Source organism: Mastigoproctus giganteus, chromosome 6, assembly GCF_048544385.1.
Source record: "Mastigoproctus giganteus isolate SK-2022 chromosome 6, ASM4854438v1, whole genome shotgun sequence".
Lineage (NCBI taxonomy): Eukaryota > Metazoa > Arthropoda > Arachnida > Uropygi > Thelyphonidae > Mastigoproctus > Mastigoproctus giganteus.
The window spans coordinates 42,851,541-42,875,790 of NC_143580.1; the positions used below are offsets into that span (position 1 = coordinate 42,851,541).

The 24,250-nt window shown below is 37.2% G+C and overlaps 1 protein-coding gene across 1 annotated transcript in view; it reads left to right on the forward strand.

Annotated features, from left to right (window-relative positions):
- The window catches only part of mEFG1 (mitochondrial translation elongation factor G 1), a 154,524-nt gene that overhangs the window by 121,637 nt on the left and 8,637 nt on the right, over positions 1-24,250 (forward strand). The window contains exons 16-17 of the mRNA XM_090375087.1: positions 4,522-4,590; positions 21,194-21,354. Of these exons, the coding sequence (XP_090231213.1) occupies positions 4,522-4,590; positions 21,194-21,354 (230 nt within the window). The remainder of the gene's footprint in view (positions 1-4,521; positions 4,591-21,193; positions 21,355-24,250) is intronic.

Consider the following 24,250-nt stretch of genomic DNA (forward strand, 5'->3'; position numbering starts at 1 on the left):
AAGGCAGATTACGAGAAATCTTTGGCAAAGGATGCAAAGAAAAACAGCAAAGAGTTCTTTACTTATGTAAATTCTAGAAGGAAGGGGATGAATCAGATTGGTCCACTTGATATTGATGGTACAGCTGTTGATGATCCTGCTCAGGTAGCTAACAAACTAAATTAATATTTTGCATCTACATTCACACATAAGGAGTTATTCAGGGAGGGGAATGCCAAAGGTGTATTAAACTCTGGCAGTAAGCTAGATAATCTAGTAATAACTGAGAGTAAATTGGAAGGAGAAATTGTTGAAGATAGACATAAGAAAGGCACTTTGGCTGGATGGAATCTATTCAGTTATATTAAAGCAAGTAAGCAAACCCTTAGCCATAATTATGACAGCTTCCTTGAACTCAGGGGAGGTATCTATAGACTGGAAATATGCAAATGTGACCCCAATCCACAAAGGAGGATCAAAGCGAGACACACTTAATTACAGACCTGTTAGTTTAACTTCTGTTCCAGGGAAATTAATGGAGGCACTGGTTAAAAAAGCATTGCAGGATCATCTAGACAAGACTTCAGTTATAGCTTGGACACAGCATGGGTTTGTTAAGGGGAAGTCTTGTCTGACCAATTTGATTGGATACTATGATGTAGTCACAAAGGAACTGGATGCAAAGAATAATTTTCATATCATATATTTGGATTTTAGAAAGGCTTTTGATATTGTTGCACATGGAAGACTGCTGCACAAATTGGAGCAGAGTGGCATTGGAAGCAAATTGCTTCTATGGATAAAGGGATAGTTGAGTGGGAGAAAACACAGTGGTAATCAATGGACACTGCTCTTCATGACTAATGTTATTAGTGGAGTCCCCCAGGGTTCAGTGTTGGGTTCATTGTTTTCTGTATTCATTAATGATATTGATGATGGCATATCAGGCTTAATGACCAAGTTTGCAGACAATATGAAGGTCGGCATGGTTTTTAATGACACTAATGACAGTACGCTGCTGCAACAGGATCTAGAGAAGTTGAGTAGATGGGCTGAGAGGTGGAAACTGAAGTTTAACATTGACAAATGTAAAGTACTGCATATGGGAAGCAGTAACTCCAGAATAACGTCTCGACTGTGGTACTACACTGACAGAGGTAGAAAGTGAAAAGGACCTGAGAATAATTGTGCAGGCAGATATGAAGTTTTCTGAGCAGTGCAGACAGTCTGCAAGAGTAGCTCATGATGTCTTGTCAATGATATACAGGAATTTTTCTATAGGGATAAGAAGGTGATTATCCCCTTTATAAGGCAATGGTCAGGCCACAGCTTGAAAACTGTATACAGGTCTGGAGGCCTCATTTTAAGAAGGATGTAGAGCTGTTGAAACGAGTACAGAAAAGGGCAACAAGATTAGTGAATGAAACAAAGGGTTGCTCTAAGAAGAAAGGCTTAAGTTTTGCAAATTAGTGTCTGGAGACTAGGCACCTGTGAGGTGATCTGATTGAGCTATATAAAGCCTTGAATGGTTTGCACATGCTCAGTGCTGATGGGATTCCTCCCCTTGCTCAGAATAATCACCTGAGAGGGCATAAATTGAAATTGAGAAAAGACAGTTGTAGGATAGATGTGCCGAAGTTTGCATTTAGCCAGCAGGTGGTTGATTGCTGGAACAAACTTCCAGCAATGACAGATGGAAGTTTGTTCCAGCAGGTGGTTGATTGCTGGAACAAACTTCCATCTGTCATTGTAGAAGTTGATAGCTTAAACAGATTCAAGGCAGAACTAGACAAGCATGTGGAGCGGGTGGATGGGTGAAATGAGAAGGGGTTGGGTTTTTTTTGTTTTTTTTTTTGGCTGATGCTATATAAGCTTGCTTTCTTGCATCATGTGCCCTTGCTAATACTGATGCTAACCTTTTGGCTTGGATTTAAAACAGAATGATTGGACAATTTGTGATGATTGGAATATCCATCAATTAGCAAAAAAGCTGTGAAAAATCCTGCTGCCATTTTCAGCTACATATATGTGTGAGAGAGCTTTGCAAGTCGCAATACCGGAACAAACTTGATGCAGAACCAAATTTGAGGATGTCTGTCTTCCTTCAAACCAAATATTGCTACACTTTATTTGTCAAAAAAACAAACCCAACAATCACATTAAATTTATGATTTATTTTGATTTATAATTACATATTAATATTTTGTTTAATTATTTTATTACATATATTCTGTATGACTTCGTGATGATTGGGCAATTTTAGTATTAAATTAAGTGTGTTTCATTTGAAAAGGAGGAACGAATAAACCGTGTAAATATTTTGAATGAAACGAAATCCTGGTTCATTTGTAAAAATGTGTAAATTTTGCGTTAATAATAGATGTTTGTTGATCATTATTGGTATCCTCATAATTGCTCATAAGCTATTGATATACACATTTTCCCAAAAAAAGAAAAGTAGTAAATGACAATTATTACCCAAATATCTTGGATCTTCTGATGGTATAAAGCAGTCAGGTAGCTTGTCGGCTGTGGTAAAAGGGTTATAAAAAATTATAACTAATAATAAACAAAGGTAGAATAAAGTAAAATAAAATTAAATATGAAGTAAAACTTTGCCAGTGAAAGAAACCATATGTCCTGTAATAAAGATTTATCTTTGAATACTTTTTAATTTTAGTGTTTGTTTTTGTAAGTATGATTAATAATACTGGCATTTTTACATGTTCTGTATATTTTTAAGGCTGTTTTCAGTAGCTAATGGCACACAATTGGTCAGGGGGGGAAAATAAAATGCATTTAGAACATATAAACAATGCCCATAACTTCAAAATATTAGTTATTGCATTTCATAATTATACCTTGCACTTCTCAATGATGGAAGCTTAACTTATATATGGCTCTGCATTACTGTTTGGTCAGGGAGCTATAGATTATGTATATACTCGTAGAAGCCACATTCAAATCTGTTAGGCTTCTGTGAGATTCAGTTATCACAGTCCACAACCTGTGATTCTAAATGTCTTCATTGGAGTGTGTCAAAGTGTGGTACCATTCATTAAACTGAGACCCACCATTTAGTTTTATATATGCTGGTGTTCAAAGAAAGTGTGTCATCTAGGAATTTCACTTTTCTAACCCTTTTTTGCGATGATATGTTACATTAATGACTAGCATCACAAATAGAAATATAAACAAAAGATATTTATTAATAGTTAAGGCAAAGCTAAGTAATATTTGATAGGTGCTCTCAAAATATTCCAAATTGAGCATTTGCAACCTTTATACAACAGTTTTGGTAAACACGACAATTATGGCTGGAATGTTATCAGAAACCTCGATTTGCTTTAGTTCATCATTTTAAATGGAAAACAAAATGAAAAGTTCACCAGGTGCAAACTAATATTTAGTTGAACCACCTCTGGCCCTGATGACAGCAGCACACCGTCAAGGCATTGACAAGATCAATTTCTGAAGACAATCAACCAATAGTTCGTGGTTCCAAACACGAATTATGGCTTCCTGAAGTTCACGAAGGGTCTTTGGTTTCTTTGTGGCAACTGCAATTTCCCCTCGATGCCAACAGTTCTCTATAGGATTCAGCTCCGGGCTGTTTCCTGGCCAGCTAAGAGTTGTAATGGACCATTCTTCCAACCATTTTTTCACCTGTAACAAATGTAAACACATTACTGTAGAACCTCTAATGCAGAAATGAAGCTAAAGTAACTACAGAAGTGCCTACTTACACTTTTTGCCTGATGACAAGGAGCAGAGTTGTTCTGGAAGATGCAGTTACTTGGCAGGTTGAAATGGTCTCTAATGGTTGGCAGCAATTTGCCTTCCAATATAGCCAGGTATCCATTGGCATTTATGGAACCTTTTATAAACTGCAGGTGACCTACTCCGCGATACGAAATGTACCCCCATATCATTTGGCTGGTAGGGAATTTCACTGTAGACACCATACAGTCTGGATGGTATTCTTCACCATGTCTACGGTGAATCGTTTGTCTTCCACCAGAGCCATGCAGGTTGAATTTCTTCTCATCTGAGAAAATAGCTGACTTTCACTGCTCGGGGATCCATTTGACATGGTCCTTACACCAAATTAATCGGGCCTTTATCATTTTTTGTGTGAGGAGGAGCTTCTTTTTAGGACGATGGGCTACAAGTCCATTTTTGAAGTTATGTGCGTGCGTGCGTCAACTGCACGTAACTCACTATCCTGACACAAGCAAGGAATGAATGCAACTCTTGCAGAGCGTGCTTACATAGCTGAAAGTAACAGCTGATGCAATATTACGTCATAACTTTCATGTGTCAATTTTATCTGATGCAATCTTAAGAATTGTTGCCATATACTTATGTTATTCAGACGACAATTACAATTTTCAGGGTGATGCACTCTCTTTGGACACCAGTGTATATTCTTATAATACATGAATGAAAAGTTTGAGAATCTTATTTATGCCAAAATCTATCATATCGTTTTACTCATGTTATCAAATTCACTGCTAATTACATTGTCATATTTCATTCTAGGTGATCATCATATCGTGGACTCGAATGAAATATCGTTTATATTAGCTGCCCAGGGAGCTGTCAAGCAGGGTAAGTCATAGACTGCATATCTGCTACCCTTAAAAAACTTCTTAGGGACATCATCTACATACAAGAATCATTATGAAATGAATAGCTTACACTTTTAAATTGGTTTACTTAAAATCACCGTCATCAGACTTCATGTCTTTTCGTGTGCACTGTATGTTCATCAAATGAACCTATCCAGTGTATAAATTTATTTGGAGTAGCAGAGTGTTATATTGAGAGTACAAAGCAAGCCCATCAGATTTAGAGAGGAGGGAGAAGACCTGAAAATATCTCTGGAGAAACAAGCAAGCAAGCAATTATTAATTGTGGCATTGAATGACATGTTGCTAAGGTTAAAGGTAAAGTTAAACTGCAGCCATTATCAACCCACTGAAGGATGGAAACCTCCTCAACAATTCATGCTGAGGGAAAAATGTACCATAATCTGTCACGCTGGTCCAGTGTTGGTTGGAAGATTGACCGTATTTAGCAGTCAGGAGCTTGAACTCTGGTCTACTCAAAGAGCATATGCTACTGCACTCCTGCTCATGACCACTCGGGTATGGATGCCGTAGCCGAGTGCTAAGGTTACAGAGTGGATAATTTTTTAATGTGCTGCTGTTGGCCAGAGTATGAATGCGATCTGAAAACAAGGATGTGGTTCTCTTAACAGACAACTCCTTCTCCTCCATGGTCCAAATTATCATGTTTTTTGACTCACAGGGCATTGTTCTCAATGAATTTTTCCTGCATGCTTGTGGGTTCGGGTCTGTAGTACTGACTGGGGTTCGTACTTGTAGTATGGTACACTTTCTTCGGTCAACTGGTATTTCCTCACTAGCTTCTGATGTATTATCCTGGCTACCTGGTTGTGTTTATGAGTGTACTCAGTCTGGGTGATCACCTTGCATCCCGCAGTGATGTGTTGGATCGTTTCTGAGGCCAGGTGGCATTGTCGACGTGTCATTTGACATTCCGGACTCCTCTGAAATGTATTTTATATAGTTTCTGGTGTTGATTACCTGGTCTTGGATGGCCAGCATGAATCCTTCAGTCTTGGGAAAGAGCATCCCACTTGTGAGCCATGCATTGGAAGCAATGTTATCAATGTGATCTTGATGGAGGTCATTGTAGTGTCTGCCATGGAGTGTCTTCTTTGCCTATCTTTGTTTCTTGTGCCATCTGGGCGGTAGGTGATTCCTCGCCTAGGTTCAGTGGGGTATGCCACTTATCTATCTTCCTTATGGGAGCGGTGCTGTGTTGTTCTCGAAGTAATCCTTCGGGTTAACTATCGCTGTTTACTGTTGCTCTGTCAGGTTTTTCAGGCCCCTTCCTCCCTCTTTCCAAGCTATTGTTAGTCTCTCCATTGCTGACTTCTGGTGGTGGTGTTGGCGACTCTTGGTCATCATTGTCCTTGTCTTTCACATGATATCCTCTCGCTCGGTGTTAGTCCAGTCTATGACCCCGAAGGTGTATGTTTGTACTGGAGCTGCATAGGTGTTTATGGTTTTAACTGTGTTCCCTCCATTCAGTTTTGCTTTCAGCAAGCTTCTGAGTCTCTGATGATATTTTTCAGTCAGGCACTTCTTGATTTCGTTATGCTCTAACTGCTGAGCCTACATCATTCCTAGGTATTTGTAGGTCTCTCCTTCTGTCATAGCTTCGATCTCTTTACCAGTCAGTAGCTGGTAGTTTCGGCCAACAAATTTTCCCTGGTGCAGTGTGTGGGTCTTGCATTTGTCTAGACCAAATTCCATCTTGATGTCCTTGCTGAATTGTTCAGTGATCCGGAGGTTGCTGGAGTTGCTTCTCGGTTGCCGCGTAGAGCTTGATGTCATCCATCAACGTCAGGTGGGTCAGGGTGTACAGGTTCTTTCTTCCTTCTTTGAGGTTATATCCATACTTGCTGCCGTTAAGCATGGTGGATAGCGGGTTGAGTGCTAGACAGAACCACAGTGGGCTCAGATCATCTCCCTGAAAGATTCCTCTTGTGATGGGAATTGGCCTGGCCTGATTGTGATGTTCTCGACCTTAATGGGTGGTACTCCATTTCGATATTGTTGCTCCTAGGGGGTTTGTCACTATTGGATTGACCTTATATATCTTCAGGGTCTCTGTTAGCCAGCTATGAGGTACGAAGTCGAAGGCCTTGCGGTAATTGATGTAGGCTGTGTATAGGTTGCGGTGCTTCTTGTAGGCTTGCTCCATAACTGCGCCATCTATCGTTAATTGCTCCTTGCATCCTTTCTGCTATTCGGCCATTATGTTCTGACTCTCTAAGTGGTCTGATATCTTCTTGGTTGTGCAGCTGGTCAGGATCTTGTACATCGTTGGGAGGCAGGTGATTGGCCTGTATTTTGCCGGGTTTCTTGTATCTTCATCTTTAGGCTTCAGATATGTGACTCCTTCAGTGAGAAACTTTGGGATTGTCTCCGGGTGCCTTATCATTCGAGTGAACTGCTCTGCTAGGTGCTTTTGTGTGCAGGTGAGTTTCTTGTACCAGTAGTTGTGGACATTGTCAATTCCTGGGGTTCGCCAGTTGTGGGCATTCCTGATCGACTGTTTTACTTCTTCTTCTTGAATCTCCCACTCTGATCTTTTGTATGTCCTTGGTTTTCTTCCATTCCACTTCTATCCAAGGGGCTCTGCTGTTATGTCTTACTTCACTGCTCCAGATATTTCCCCAGAACTCCTCGATCATCTACTTCTCGGGTGGTCTGTTTCCTGCTTTCTCATCTTCGCCCAGTTTCCTGTAGAAGGCTCTTTGGTCCTCATCGAAGATTCAGTTGTTTATTTTCCTCTGGGAGCTCTCTTTGTATCGGCGTAGTATCTTGCTGAGTGTGAGGAGGTTCTGCTTCAGTGTGTCCAAGTGTTCTCCTATTCTCTGATTTCTGGTCTCGTGTTTGCTGTGGATGTTGTCTCTCTTGAGGCTGCTCTTCACCTTTCCAATCAATTTCTTACTTCTATTACCCTGTTGGTACTGGGTCAACTGACCTATCTTGACTCTTAATTCTTCTATCTTCTGCTGAATTTTTCTTTCCCAAGGTTGCAGTTCCTTCTGTTTTCTGTTCTTCTGCTGGTCTCTCGTTTCTTTTCCATTAATCCTAGTGGCTGCTATGGCAGCACAGTATACCGCTGTGTGGATAGCCTCCAGCGTTGCACCATCATTGTTGAGGTAATGTGGCATTGTTTGCCGATCGAGATGGTCTGTTAACTCGCCACAGGATTTTATTTGGCCTCTGCTTAGGTATCACGTGGGTTCTTGTAGGGTCCATTCCTTCAAATTCTGTTAGGGCCTTCTTCCACTCATCTTCTATTCTGGATATCATGACTTCGTCTCTTTCCACTTCAGCTACTCTGGGTTGTATTTCTTCTTGCTCTTCCTCCTCTGGTTCCATATTGACCATATTCTTTGTGCTTTGTAGTTGATTGCTCACATCCTGCTTGATTTTTTCTGAGATGGCAGGAGCTATTAGATTCTTCGTGACGATGGTCCTTCTTTGGTCCACTAATCGCTGTTCAGTGACCTGGATATCCGAGAATCATTCCAACCACTTGGTAGTAGTTGCGACCTGTACATTGTCATATCGGTCTCTAGCCTGGTTATTTCATAGTATGCTCGCATGATGTACGTATTCATTTCGATGCTCCACTTCATGCGTTGGCATCTTCTTCCTTCCTGGGTGGTCAGTTGCACAGGAAGCACTTCCAGTTGGTGGGGCTGGATTATTATTATTATTAGCCATACGGTGCAAGGAAGCCTAAAGCTTATGCTGCACCAGCCAAAAAAAAATGTGAGTTACCCTGAAAGAGAGAGAGACAAAAGTAGAAGGGAATCACCAAGAAAGAGAAGAATGATGATATCCAGCTCGAGACCCTGGGTGTGCCAAGCCCATACTCACCACATGTGAGATGCAAGCTGTACACTAAGCAGAAAAAAATATGTATCTCCTTTATTTCGTTTGTGGCTTGTATCAATATCATATTTTCATGAAAAATGTTTGTGGAAATTGTGGCATTGTAACAAGCTGCAACTTGAGGCAATGTGTTCAATGACATCATCTAGATGTATTAACATAAATAGCATGTTACGTATGAAAATCCATTTATCCAACTTAACAGCCTTACTGAATTAGTGCACATTGAATAGAAAATGTTTGTATGTTTCATTGCATTTTAAAATAAATAATTTTGGTGAGAAATGAATTTGGTTCCAGTTTGTCTCTAATTAGGGAGAAAGGTTCAACAGAAACCCACAAAATGTTAAAAACACCTTTCTGAGATGATCGTATGTGTCATATGAATGCTGTTTCAGTAGTTCATAATGTTTAAAGAGGACTGTCTGTTCATTGAAGATGATCCTTACTATGATCATCCTACCTCTCAAAATCCAATGATTCAATCAATTGTGTTCATGATCTGATCAAGAGTGATAGATGGTTAACTGAAAAGTTGTTAGCGAAATTGTTATTTCTTATAAGATGTGCCAATCAATTTTAACACAAGATTTGGAAATCTGTGTTTCATTCAAGTTTGTGCCTAGAATCCTCATTGATGATCACAGAGGGTGGAAAGTTGTTACATGCCATGATCTCTGTCAGTGTGCTGCTGTTGGCCCCCACTTTGTTTCTTCCATCATTACTGGTGATGAATTGTAGGTGTATGAACGTGATTTAGAAACAGAGGTGGTTCTCTCAACAGGAAACTCCTTCTCCAAGCCCCAAATTATCATGTTTTTTGACTCACAGGGCATTGTTCTCAGTGAATTTTTCCTGCATGCTAAAAAAAAAAAAAAAAAATGAACTAGAACTACTACAAACCAGTTCTTTGGCAACTGTGCAGTGCTCTTCAGTGAAAACAGCTGGAAAAGTGGGCTTCACGGAATTGGCATTTGCATCATGACAGTTCCTCACACTTGGCACTTTCTTTTCTATAATTTCTTGTAAAGGGCTCTATCAATGTGGCCTTCCATCTCACTGGATTGAGTTCTCAAGTGTTGTTGTATGTGTGTTGGTGCGTGCACACTCGCACACCAACTTAAAAAACCCCTTTCAAGTTCTGCAGTGATTGAGTAAATTATTCAGAATGCATCACAGGAACTATTAGCAGTTCCAAAAGAAGCCTATCAGGAATGCTCCATTTACATAGTGTTAGGACTACCCTCCTTATCTGTGTTGATTTGCTAAATTCCTTTACTAGCTATTGGCTAATTAACTTCAGACTATTGGTATGGAGGTACGAAACAGTGTGTGACCCAGTTAAATTATGATGGCTGTAGTTCCCTGAAGATGCTGACTATGATAATGTATCCTTTTTTTTAAACCTTCATAGTATTAATGTACATTACTTTAAAACATCTCATCCTTTTGACCTTGCAAAGTCTTCATTTTTATATTTTCTATATTTTTGTCTCTTACTTAAATCGTGGTCTTCGCTGTGCATTAATACAAGTCTGACCGTTAATTATATTTAATTTTTGCATTATTAATAATATATTCTATATTCTTTTTTTTCCTTCTTTTCTTTTCATCTGTACTACTTTTTAGCATCTTCTATACGTGTCAACTTTTGTACTAAACACTGCACCCCCTTTCTAATACATTTTTAAAACACACACACGCGTGCGCACACTTATTCCACATCAATTGGAAGAAAACAAAATGGGTTTTTAATTGATATTTGTATCATCTGCAAGCACAATATCAATACCAAATAAATTGTTATCTGGCAATATTTTAGGATTCTTTTGAAATCCTATCATCAGACCTAAGTGGAGCTTAATAAGAAAGCCTCGTTCTCCAATACCACTACTAAAAATTTCCTAAACATTTTAGAACCCCAAAATAACTTACAGAGGTTGAATTAAAATCATTAGAGAATGAAGGGGATTTGGGAGTCACTATACTGGCACACATGAAATTCTCTGTGCAATGCAGACAAGTTGGGGGAGACCCCATTCTGTTTTCTCAATAATTTGTCAACAATTACTTGTAGGTTAGGGAGGTTATAATTCCACTGTATAAGGCAATTGTGAGCCCATGCACTTTCATGTTCAGTTATGGATACTACACCTAACAAAAAAGCATCAAGCTTTTTGAAAAGATCCAAAAATCTGCAAAGCACATAATGAGATTAGCAAAAAGGATCTGGACCAAGATCTTTGTAACTATTGATCTGACTGGAGTTTTTAAGCCTCTGAGAGGGGGCAGTAAAATGAATGAAGGTGATTTCACAGTATTAAATGACAGTGGAACTACAGGCCATAAATTCAAGCTAAGCAGGAAAAGTTATATAGAATTACGTGTAGTTGATATAGAATTACATAATTAAAACTGATAAAATACTAAAAAATGCTGAAGCTTTTAAAGGTGGCCACCTGTCTTTGTCAGCAGTGAAATTTATAGTGAAAGCGCATCCTTAAATAACACAGCAAGATAACAGCTTGGTATGTATTACTGAAGGATAATGGGAGTTATCCTTCGCACATACACGGAGACCAGTAAATGGAACATGCTGGGCAAAATCATTCATCCTATCCAAGACTCAAACATAAGATGAATATAGGTGGTAGTAATAGTAGCGGCATGTGATGCAAGAAAGCAAGTGTATGAACTTATGCAGCATCAGCCAAAAAAAAAAAAATCACACCATTCCCTCCAAATGCCTGTCCAGTTCCTATTTAAATTTATTTAACCTATCAACTTCCATAACGACAGATGGAAGTTTGTTCCAGCAATTAACCACCCGCTGGCTAAAGGCAAATTTCTGCACATCTATTCTACATCTGTCTTTTCTTAATTTGAATTTATGCCCTCTTAGGTTCGTAATCTGAACAAGTCGAAGGATCCCATCAGAATTCAGCGTGCTCAACCCGTTCAAGGCCTTATACACCTCAATCAGATCACCGTGCAGGTGCCTAGTCTCCAGCCACTGCAATTTGCAGAACTTTAGCCTCTATTGGTAAGAGGATCCCTTCATTCCCCTTACCAATCTTGTTGCCCTTCTCTGTACATGCTCAAGCAAATCTACATCCTTCCTAAAATGAGGCCTCCAGGTACTCAAGGCACAGCCTGACCATTGCCTTATACAGAGGGATAATCACCCCCTTCTCCCTGCTAGCAAAATTCCTATATATCATTGACAAAACCCCATGACCTGCCCTGGCAGCCTGTCTGCATTGCTCAGAAAACTTCATATCTGACTGCACAATTACTCCCAGGTCTTTTTCATTTTCTGCCACCTTAAGTGTAGTACCACACAGTTGGTACATTTCTCTGGGGTTACTTCTACCCATATGCAGTATTTTGCATTTGTCAAGGTTAAACTTCAGTTGCCACTTCTTAGCCCATCTGCCCAAATTTTCTAGATCCTATTGCAGTAGCACACTACCATTACTGTCATTAACAACCCTGCCAACCTTTGTATCATCTGCAAACTTCGACACTAAGCCTGATATACCTTCATCAATATCATTGATAAATATACAAAACAACAGAGGACCCAACACCGAACCCTGTGGGACTCCACTAATAACAGTAGTCCACGAAAAGCGGGACCCATTAATTACCACCCTCTGTCTTCTCCCACTCAACCATCCTTTTATCCATTGTAGCAACTTATCCTTAATACCATTCTGCTCCAATTTGTACAATAGTCTTCCATGTGCAACAGTGTTAAAAGCTTTCCTGAAATCCAAATATATGATATCAAAATTACTTTTTGCATCCAGTTCCTTTGTAACCACATCATAATATCCTATCAAATTTGTTAGACAAGACTTTCCCTTAACAAACCCATGCTCTGTCTGAATTATTGCTGCAGTCTTGTCTAGATGATCCTGCAATGCATCTTTAACCAGTGACTCCATTATTTTACCCGGAACAGAAGTTAAACTAACTGTAATTACTTATGTCACCCTTCGATCCCCCTTTGTGAATTGGTGATACATTTGCACATCTCCAGTCTGTGGGGACCTCCCCTGAGTCCAAGGATGCTCTCATAATTATGGCTAAGGGTTTGCTTAGTTGCTTTCTCTGTTAATGGTGTTGTGTTCTGAAGGAAAAAAAAATCTAGGCTCTCAAGTCTTTTCTGGTACTAATACTTATGAAAATAGTCATGATAATAGTATCTGGAGGGGCGCCTCCATAGCCAGGTGGGCAGGAGCAGCAGTGCGTAGCACATGCTTCTTGATTAGACTGGGGTTCGAGCCCGTGACCACCAAATATGGAGGATGTGGAAAGGTCACAGAATGAACACAGGGCTCACATCTGGTGAGTATGGGCTTGGCACACCCAGGGTCCTGAGCTGGATATCATCATTCTTCTCTTTCTTGATGATTCTCTCTCTCTCAGGGTAACTCGGAAATTTTTTTTTTTTTTGGCTGGTGCAGCATAAGCCTCAGGCTTCCTTGCACCATATGGCTAATAATAATAATAATAATAATAATATCTCCGGAGCAATATGACCTTAGTTGTTAATGCTCCTAAAAACCAAAATAACAAACAGTATCTGGAGGAATTAAGTGACTTTCCTCCCAATTTGAGACTGTGGTCCTTGGACTGGACCCAATGAACAATTTTGGAAGAATTTCTGTACAATCTTTATTTGTGGTTTTCTGTTAGCATTCTGAGACCTTTGTGCATATGATTATTGAGTCTTTGTGGCACTGTATTATGTGGTGATACTGTTCACGTTTTCTGTAATATGGTATTGTAGTATACTGCTAATGCCATATGCAGAGTTCATGTAATAATGACAAATTGATTATCATAACAACACAACCAAGTAGTAAAGCTTTGTAATTAGCAGTTTATTAGCTGTATGTTTTTCTCTCTGTACAATGTGAGCATAATGAAATGCACAGTGTGTGCAACAGAAGGAAATTTTATTTCAGAATGACCATGTTTTGTTATCAGTGGTTAACATTGATCACAAAACACTAAGCTGAGCCATTATGACATAATGCAGTTTTGAAAATTATGCAATTATAAAGATAAATATATATTTATTTATATGATTTTCACACTGTTTACAAAATTTCATTCTCTAAAATATGGATGCATGATTTGTGTAAAGATTACTTAGCAATAAATGATCATATAGAACAGTTTTTTTTTTTTCATGTAAAATTAAATTTTCTTTATTTATTAAAATAAGTTTCATTAAAGTGGGGAAAAAAAAGTCATCAACAATTTTTATTTTCACTAAAATGCATTAAATATAATGGTTACCATCTTACTCCTCATTCTCAATTTTACACATGGCATATACTAAATAAAACATTAGTGTTACATTAGTATTAAATTAAAATACAACTGTACCAGTATTATTACATTCCATTTAAATATACAGGAGTTAAAATATAAATTATTTAAATATAAAATTATCACTTGCCTTACTCATTGTTGATGTTGTCATTCAAACTGCTTCCTAAAGAGATGTTGTTTGTATCCTTGTATCTGCTTGATATATCCTGATCATCAGCCCATATAACAATATTTTCACTTCCACTACTATCATGTTCCAAGCCTGTGTGATACAGCTACACAAATTTCTATATATGCTATTCACAGTTTTGTAATTTTGCATATTGATGTCAATTAATGCTCATTATTGGTAATCTCTTCAATACAGTTTTTTGGGCATTATCCTTAAAAGGTTTTTTCATGGATACATCAAGAGGCTGGGGGACAAGGCCACCAGAAATGATATAAATTGGTCTTCATTTCATGCTATAAGTGCTTGCTCCCATAAACTGTTTCCAACTGAGTAGATCTAGGCAAGGGTGTTTAGTAACTACATACAGACTGTACTTATCCAATCCTGGACCAGAGGGGCATTCATCCACCCTTTCTTCTGAAAAGGCATAAGAATTCCAGCTGGCGACTTAAATCTGGGTATTGTTTATCTCTTAAAGAATCACATAATGGCAATTTTCTGCTCTCTCTAGTTTCAGAAAATAAAATAGTGCATCATACTTTTTACAGACAGGTCGAAGTTTAGTGAAGTTTGATCATGTGCCAGTTTATAACTATTAGTCACTTCCCCTTTCCTTTTCACCAACAAAGCAATGAAAATTTACAATTTTTTCATCAAAATCTTTGGGCATTCTCTGGAAAGAAAGTTTGCCATTGAAATGATAGCTCTTTCATTTCATGTACCATGATTCAGTTTCTACTTAAAATAGCTGATAATTAACTTCATCACTGTTCTTAGGTTTAAAATGAATCTTGTGCAAGACACACTGCATTGCATGATCTAACAGTTCATCTTCATGTTCCAAAAATTGGAGTGTTTCTGAACCTTAGAATGCCGTTCATTATTTGTTCATTTCCTGCACCATAATGTTTTCCTTTTTCCAGTTTGGAGTTTACCTTTGCCTCGTTTTATTTATACCAATGTAGGCAGATTAATGGACATCCCCCATTGGTCACTGACCAGTTTAGCATAGCAGCACAGCAAATGAGATAGATAACAAAAAACATACAAGTTTACCTGTTATTTTAATGTAAGTTGTTACAGACTAGTATTCATTTGTTGCAGCCAAGATATTGGTGATTATGTATTGGGCTGAATGCGTACATACAAACAGACAGGTGGATAGACTTTTTAATTTTATTTTTTAAATCTGCATACTTTGAAATGTGGTGGTGGGGCAAATTTTGAAGGTGCGTAAAAATTTTAAAATATATTTCTAACCTACCTATTCAGAAATATTTCTAAAAGATTATTTTTCACTAAAATATAATAGTAATTTATTATTGACAACATTAAAACCAAATGATATTTTATTTGGGGGGGGGGGAGAGGTCCAGGACCAAAGTTAGTATGACACAGCCTTAGAGGTTTACCCGCCATAAAACACCCTACATTCCAGCCCATTGGCTGACCAATAATCTCCACAACCTATGTTGCAAAACAGGACTATACAGGCATCATTGCATTTTTGTTGAGACTGTAACCTGTTGCCTTTGTATGTTTTATTTCTACTACTTTGTTATTAAATTTATGTTATCACCCAGTTAATTTAAATTCATTGTTGAGGGCTGCCAAAATGAGATCAAAATTTGTAAATAAATTCATGCATATCCTTTTATTAATTATGTTTGAATTATCACTGAATTATTCCAGCAGAGTGCTCTGAAACCATGTCAGTACCATATCACATAGTCTGTCTTCTTTATAAACTATTTGATCTTTTTTGAGTTGTCAGCTGTAATCTGTTTCAAAGATATTCTACAGTTTGTAGGCAGCGTATTGAATGGCTGTGTTCCAACAGAAATATTTGTACTATAGGATTTTTAGTGTACAAATGCCAAGTACTCATAAATATTCAACACGGAGTCAGTGTGACCTGACCCTTTTTTGTCTTAAGTCTTTTTCTTCATACTGTGGTTTTTAGATGTACCTTTGATATGATCATGCCCCCCAAAACGAATTATGAAAACGAAGTATGTTCAAAGAACTAGTAATTTCATATTGGAAACTGAAAAAAGTGAATATTGTATATACTCATATCTACTGTACATCCTACTACTGTATTTCCAAGTGGAGAAAGAAATTAGCCAAAAATTGGCTGTATGTTCACTTTAATATATTCAATTGCAGAGTAATTTTTGTAGACAACAGGACTCATCAGAGAGTAATTACTGTAGACACCCAGTTTCTCTCCCTCAGCTAGAAATGAATAAAAGAGTATATCAGTGGAATGCTAATTGCAAACAGCTACATCTAGAGGGGAATACAGCTACCATTCATCAAGTGAAGTTTTGTAAAGAACTGTACCTGACATCCTTTCTTTGACTAGAAGTTAATTTAGGGTAGCAAAAACTGCTAAGGACTAAACTAGACAAAATTATACATGAAGTGACAAGTGATTTGTGGAGAAATCATGTTACTTCACTTCAGCAGTATGATAGGCCAGACAGTTTGATTTTGATTTAGTTTTCTCAAAACACAGTAAATTCTAGAGCATTAGAAATAAATGTATGGCAAAATTTAGTAAATAAGTAGGACTGAAGTGAGGCCACCAAAATAAAAAATTATACAGTTGAAGAAAAGTTAAAGATTATCAAAAGAACTAAGAGTTGCAAAAGAAAGGCGGTATATTTCATGAGTGTTGAATTCCAGTAAAAGGAACAATCCATGGTTTGATGAAAGAGGAAGAAAAATTGTGTTCATTCGTAGACTCCATTGAAGAAGTAGGCCTCCAAAGAAAGAAAACTAGACTTTGTGAAAACAGTGATGTAGACTAATGCTTGTACAAGTGGTTTCTGCAGAAGCATAGTGAAAGTACCAATAAATGGAGTAATTTTAAAAGCACTGGTACTTACATTTCATAAGCTTCTGAAGGGTGGCTTTGGAGATGGAAAGCTCGTCATGCGACATCTTTCCCAGGTTAGTCGTGTATGCAAATCTACATTTGGTGACATTACAGCAGCAGAAGCATTTCCTGAATTTTTGCATAATGTGACTCAAAATGGTGAATTCACAGAACAGTTGTACAACTGTAATGAAACAGCACTGTACTATAAGCTTCTCCCCAACAAGTCACTGGATATTAAAAAGGCATCCAACAAAGCGGGCATGAAAACTAACAGAGAATGACTGTGTCCAAACAAGACTAGAAATCACAAGCTAAACCCATTGTGCATTGGCAAAAGTTGAAGTCCCCAGTGTTTCAAGCATGGCAGCATGAAATTTCTACCCGTGATTTATAAAAATAGCTCCAGTCCTTGGATGACAAATGATATTTTTGCTTCATGGTTTGAAAGTGAGTTTGTACCATCAGTGCGATGCTGCTTACTTTCCAAAAACTTGAAGAAAAGGCTCTGTTATTGTTGGATCACTGTACAGCTCATCTTTTGGCTGACATCCGGAAATCAAAAGACGGCAAGGTCAGAGTCATGTTTCTGCCAAGGTACACAACTAATTCAGCCTGTGGATTAGGGCATTTGAACCTTCAAAGCCTACTATATGGTCAGCTTCTTGCTGGTGTTGTGAACTCAGAAATTCAAGTTTTAGAATGTCTGGAAACATCAACACTGAAAGATGTTGCATACAATTTTGGATTAGGATGAGAGAAAGTAAGCTCAAGGGCAATTAAAAACTGATGGAAAAAATGTGTTGGAAAAGATGAGGAGATCACTAATAATAACCTTGAATTAGCAGCATTTTCAGAACAAGAAGCAAAGGCTGCTTTTAACATACTTGGTGGCAGTCTTGTCAATCACAGCCTCTGTGAACAGTGGGAAGACAATTGACCAGTGACATAGGGAGTGACTCAGAAGATAATGTGGATGATTTGTGTAAAGAAAAGCACCAGAAATTAACAACGTGCTCGAAACATTAATGAGAGGTGATAGTGTAGTTAAAATGCCAGAGTGTTAATGAACATCTTCATTTATTACATCTGACCACCATTAAGAATTATGTACTGAAAATATGCTGTCATCAGTTTCAAAAAACTAAATTACATAACTCTTTCAGAATCAATGTCCATAACAACATTGTGTATTAGTAGATTGTAAAGGGAATGATATAACCTTTAATATTTGGTCTTTTTGTTTGCATACTAATAAAACATTACTAAATAAAGTATTTATTTACTAAGGAAAGTGTATTTATGTTCAAAAAACTTGTGGGGGGGGAGTAAAATTTTTCAGCTATAATGTGCTTTGCTTATAATGTGGATATTAAAGTTGTTGCCTGCACCTGCATTATATCAAGGTTGCACTATATTTGAAAAGCAGTTTTTCTTACTTCTTAAAAATTTTTAATCCTTTTAACTAATGCAGACAGTTGGGACAAAGTTTTCACATTTTATTCCTCAGGTTAGATGATTTTTATTCCTTATTTAAATTGTCTGTCTTATTAATTTTCATTAAATCTGAATTGCAGTTGCTCTTAATTTCAGTATTCTTAGTATACCGATCTTAGAGGAGTTTTATTGTGAATTTATTTAAAAATATACTTTGCTTTATTGTTGGTTTAGCTCAGTGCTTCTCAAACCTTTCTGGATCACCGCCCCCCTAAAAAAAAGCCCTCGCCGGGTCTTGTTTTTAGCCCACTAATATAAAGTGAAGCTAAATAATTGAAATGAATATTTGTTTATTTGCCTCCAAAAACGTAAATGCAGCTCTGCATGTATGTGTGTGAATTATAAAGAAAACTATTTACTGCACTTTATTCCTTCTTCGTAAAAAATTACAACTATATAAATAAAGTCTGTCATAGTCACTTAAATTAAGTCATAAAAATTAAAGTTAGTTACATAAATAAGTCATGATATTAATGGAAATAGTTAATTATATTTTAATATTTAATGCGATGGATGAGCTTGGTGGAGATTTATTAGCTTTAATATCTGTAAATAGAAGTTGTAAATCGCCACATTTAACAACATCCAGACAATTTCTTTGTTTTGTCAGCAATTGAGATACAGCACTGAAACCGGTTTCGACTGGATATGATGTTGGAAAAGAAATAAGTAATTTTTTTACAATTCCCCACAATGCAGGATAATGGTCAGGGATTTTCTTTTGTAACCAAAATTCCTGATATGAATTTTGAAATTTTGGCTTCAGTTCAACTTCATTTTGTAACTCAATCAATTCTTCTTCTACAAAACGTTCACCATCGTCATTATTTAAAAAAGGATTTATAACCCAATCTGGAATTTTAAAATTAAGATCTTCTAACCTTTTCTGCATATCTCTGTGCAACATTTCTAGATGATTACAAAACGTTAGTAGAGTTTCATCAGCTGTTTTTTTCTTTTTTCTCTATTTCCAACAGATATGGAAATTGATTCAATTCACGTCGTCCTACGTTGCACATAAAAAGCTTTAATTTTGAAATAAATGCTGAAATTTGAGTTTTCGCCTTAATAAGAGTTACATCTTGTCCTTGTAAATGTAAGTTCATTGAGTTGAATCTAGTAAATAAATCTGCAAGATAAGCAATATCAGTTTTCATTTTCTTGAGGTCATTACTAAGGTCATTGTTCCTATCTTCAAAAAAACTCGACAACAGTATCAAAGAGTTCATAAAATCTGTTGAGACAGTTGCCTTTTAACAGCCACCGAACCTCGGAGTGACGTAGCAATCGTTCAAAATCTTCACTGTTTTGATCACAAAGCTTTCGAAATATATGATCATTCAAAGAATGTGCTTTAATTTTGTTTATAGCAGTAATAACAGTTTGTAGAGAATTGTGCAGTTGATCAAGTTTTTTCGCAACTAAATGCGGACGGTGAATGACACAATGAACAGTGATAATATTTGGCACAGCATTTTTTAAATAAGCCATAAAACCCTTGTAATGGCCAATCATTGATGGTGTTCCATCTGCCCCCTGTCACCCCTTTCATGCCTATCACCCCCCGTCGCCCCCTTTCATGCATAATGCCCCCATGGATAATTCGAAACCCCAATCTCAAAGTGGGCAATATCACCCCCCACCCGGGGGGGTGATATTGCCCACTGTTTTAGCTTATATAGGCATAAAAAAATTTCATTGGTTAGGGTGAAGGGGGATTAATGATAAATAAAAATTACGGTCGGACTGAGACTGCCTTGGTTAATAGAAATCCAACTTTTTTGCCAGTTTTTATAGGGTGTGTGATTCAGTTATTGATGTACAGCATTTGTTACATACAATAATTGCAATAAAAAGCTTGAATGGAGTAATTTTTGAGTTTCTGTTAAAAAAAAATACAGTACAGTGGTACATGTGAAATGTGCATATGTAATATGCCATTAATTAATAAATATGTAATGCTCTAAATGTGTTGGCTGATAGGTTTGCTTTTTTTATATTATGCTGTTATTATTTATATCACATCTAAGGCCATATTGTGCTGTTACATTACACACAAAGCATTCTAGCTGTTACACTTACCAGAAAAGTTTTCCAAAAGATGAAGATGATCAATGTCAGTTACATAATTAACCTTGATATCCAAATGTCAGAGTTACTGTTTTTCTGTTTGAGCACTGGTTGACAATTCATTGGATATACACAGTATACAGTTTAAAAGTTTATATAGTACCACCCTTTCTTTTTCTCTCTTTTTCTTTTTTTTTTTTTTTTTCTCTTTTCACTTTGGCTGGCTGGCTGGCTGGCCAGCTCAATTAATGCAGACCCCAGTTAATAGAAGATATGCAAGGCCTTGCTGTATTTATGCTGGATTCTCTGAAATTATTCATAACAGGTAAAAATGTCAAACACAGATTGCTGTATATTGTGTCAGATAAAAATTATTTTTTTTGTATTTTTTGGATCTCCATTATATGTTTGCTGTGTTTGTTGTTTTTATCTGTTAATTCAGTTTATCTGAATTAACCCCTGCCAACTAAAGAAAACTCACAAAGAGGTGTAATATGCATGGTTTCCTCTTAATGGAAATTTTAACTTTTTATATTAAAATAATGTCTAAATGCAAAGTATGTTAAACTGTTATTGGTTCAAAATAGATTAAACTGTTAAACAGTTTGAATTAATCATAAGAAATATGTCTATCTGAATTCAAATTGCATATTCAGATAATATAACCATATTATCTCAATGTATGTAAAAAACCACTGGATGCTCAGTATATGTTTGTTTATTCTTTTCACTTAGTTTTTGAATATGGTCTGTGGCAGATATTGGAACCTATCATGACAGTGGAAGTAACAGCCCCCGCAGAATTCCATGGTACTGTAATGGCCCAGTTAACAAAAAAGAATGGCATTATTTGCAGCACCGACTCTATTGAGGGTTGGTTTACTATTGTTGCTGAGGTAAGTAGCATCTAGAATAACAAAAATTTGTATGCGAATATTTTAATTGTAATTAAGTAATGTTTAGAATATTTAAAAAATGAAGCTTTATGCAAACTACTAAAATAAATAATGCTTTCTGTGTAACTTCTTTTTGCTTTGATCAATCTTCAAAGATTCCAGGAATTTGCATATGATTTTCTAGATTATTTCATCATTATCTAGTTTTCTGGAACATTTTGATACCGGTAGAGTTTTATGCTGCCAAAAGATATTTCTTTGATGAGTAACACAAGCTTTACTCTAGGTAGATGCAAATCTTATGAATATGGATGGAGGGCCTTCTATGGTGGTCACAGTACACTTTTTCTTATTAACCTTGAACCCTGCATTTATCAAACACTGATTTTGGATCATTCATTAGGCTTTTGCTCCTTTCAACCACTGTTGTTCAATTGATGATAGGAGTCGGTTTTGTAATCTTGCATCTTTATGACCTGCAGAATTCACAACTGTGGTGCTAGTAAAACACCACAACTGTGAATATTCTGCCATTTTTGGGATTGAAAACTACTCCTTCTTGAAGATCTCATGTAAAAAAAAAACTCCAGATTTGATTTGCAGGAAGACAAAGAAGTGCTTTTGAATTAAATGATTTACATGTCATCTGTGAAGAAGTGTGCTATGTTGTAGTTTGTAAAGCTTGAACTGAGGAGCTTTTCACTATCTTTCTTAATGAATGAAGACAAGTTTAGAGGCTTCATTTAATTTTATATGTATCAGATATGTTTGCAATTTGTGGCTTTCTGCTTTTGAACAATCCAAAGGTGTGCCGATCCTTAGCCTACTAGAGTGCAAGCCACAGCACCAAATGGAGATGGCGGAAATAGTAGGGTGGAAGCCTCCTCAACAATTCATGCTGAGGGAAATGGACCATAATCTGCTACGCTGGTCCAGTGCAGGTTGGCAGATCGACTATATTTAGCAGTCATGGGCTTGAACCCCGGTCTACACAAAGAGCGTGTGCTACTACACTTCCAGTCCTGACCACTGGGCTATGAAGGCCGTTCTGTGACTGTAACTCAAAATTGTCACATTAAGTATATCTGGACAGGCAGTACTTCAACAATTTTTTTTTTTTTTTTTTTTTTTTTTCAAATATAGTAATACTCACACAAAACACATGTTAAAGTAGACTTAAAATTTACTGTGTTCATGTTCCAATTAAATAAAATCAATCTACACTTCACTATTCTAAATGATATCAATATTAAAGTCAAGTGTGGCATTCGAATACATACTCTTCTGAATTAAGATGGATTACTGCTAAAACTAATTGAAAGTTTAAATCTCATCGAGAATCACTGTTCATCTACGTACACTGGCTATATTAGCCTTTTGCAATGAAGTCAGAAGCAGTAGCACTGCCTTCACAGCACAGCCTTCACGGAACTTTAGTGGGCCATTGCCAAACCACTGAAATTTCTTGTTTTATTGTTGATTCCTGACATCAAATCTTGATATCATACATTGATATATTCAAGACTCAAACAGTTGGATAATAGCTTTCTGTTTGATACATATGCCCAAAACTATAGGGTGAATTTTTTTTATTCATCATACTGTTGCTTTTCTTTGGAGATTAGGTTGGCAGCATAGTGTTAGGGCCGACCAGGCTAGCCAGGTGGGTAAAGTGCCTGCCTGGCAACCCAAAGATTGCAGGTTCGAATCCCGCCTCAGGCTTGGATCAGAGCAAAATGCAAAAACTTTTGGAGGTGCATTATGGCCACAGAAGCCGATGCGCCAACAACTAACAAAAAAATATATATAGTGTTAGGGTCAGGCACCACCTGTGGTTTCTCACATCTGTGCAAGGGTGACAGCATTGAGCAAAAAGTGTTTATTTATATTAGCCTTATGGTGCAAGGAACCCCTAAGCTTTTTCTGTGCCAGCAAAAAATAAAAATTAATTAATTAAAAAATAATAACAAATTAACAAAATAGAATAAACTACCTTTTTGACTCCCTCCTCACTTAAGTGTCTCTCCAGCTGACCTTTGAATTTCCCTACCCATGAAGGTAACTTATTTGAGTAATTAATAACTTGCTGCCTAAAAGAAAACTTCCTGCACTCCAGTCTAAACCCCTTCCTGTAATTTGAATTTATCACCCATAGCTCCAGAATCATTTATAACAGTCAAAACTTCACCCTCATTGATTTTACTTTCAACTTTCAGAGCCTTATATGCGATGAAATCTCTATGGTGCCCACTTCCCAAAGTCCGTAGCCCATATATTTAAAATCATTCCTCGTATAGACGCTCTCTTGCCATTTGCCAATCTCAATAGATGAGTTGTCTATCCTTGGACGCTTTCAAGAAGCTTTTTTTTTAGGTGTGGTCTTCATACTTGAACACAGTACTTCAGCTGTGGTCTTACAATTATCTTATACGATGGAATTATGACCTCCCTATCTCTACAAGGAAATGTTTGCATAGGCCTGTGATGTCCTATGCAGCAAGGAAGGCCCACAAGACATGGGCTTCCTTGCTGCTAAGGAATACTACAGAGGTGGGAATTAATTTCTGCTCAAAGATGCTACCAGCAACACCTTGTTTTTCATGATGGACCAACAAACCAAACAAAACAGTGTTGAAATAATAGGTAGTGTTTTAGGCAACAGAAAAGGTCATGCAGACCACCCATCATTAAGGGAGCCAGAGAGAGCTGCTGAAGCTTGGAAAATCTTGCTGTGAATCCCATGTTTGCATGTACTAAATTCAGCTCACCCAGCTACTGATGCCAAATGGAGCATGTTCTTTGCAACTTCACTCAAAATACAACACATTATTGATAAACATGGAGGACACATTGAACGTGTTCTGGCTTGAGTTTCTGAACACTACTAAATATAGGT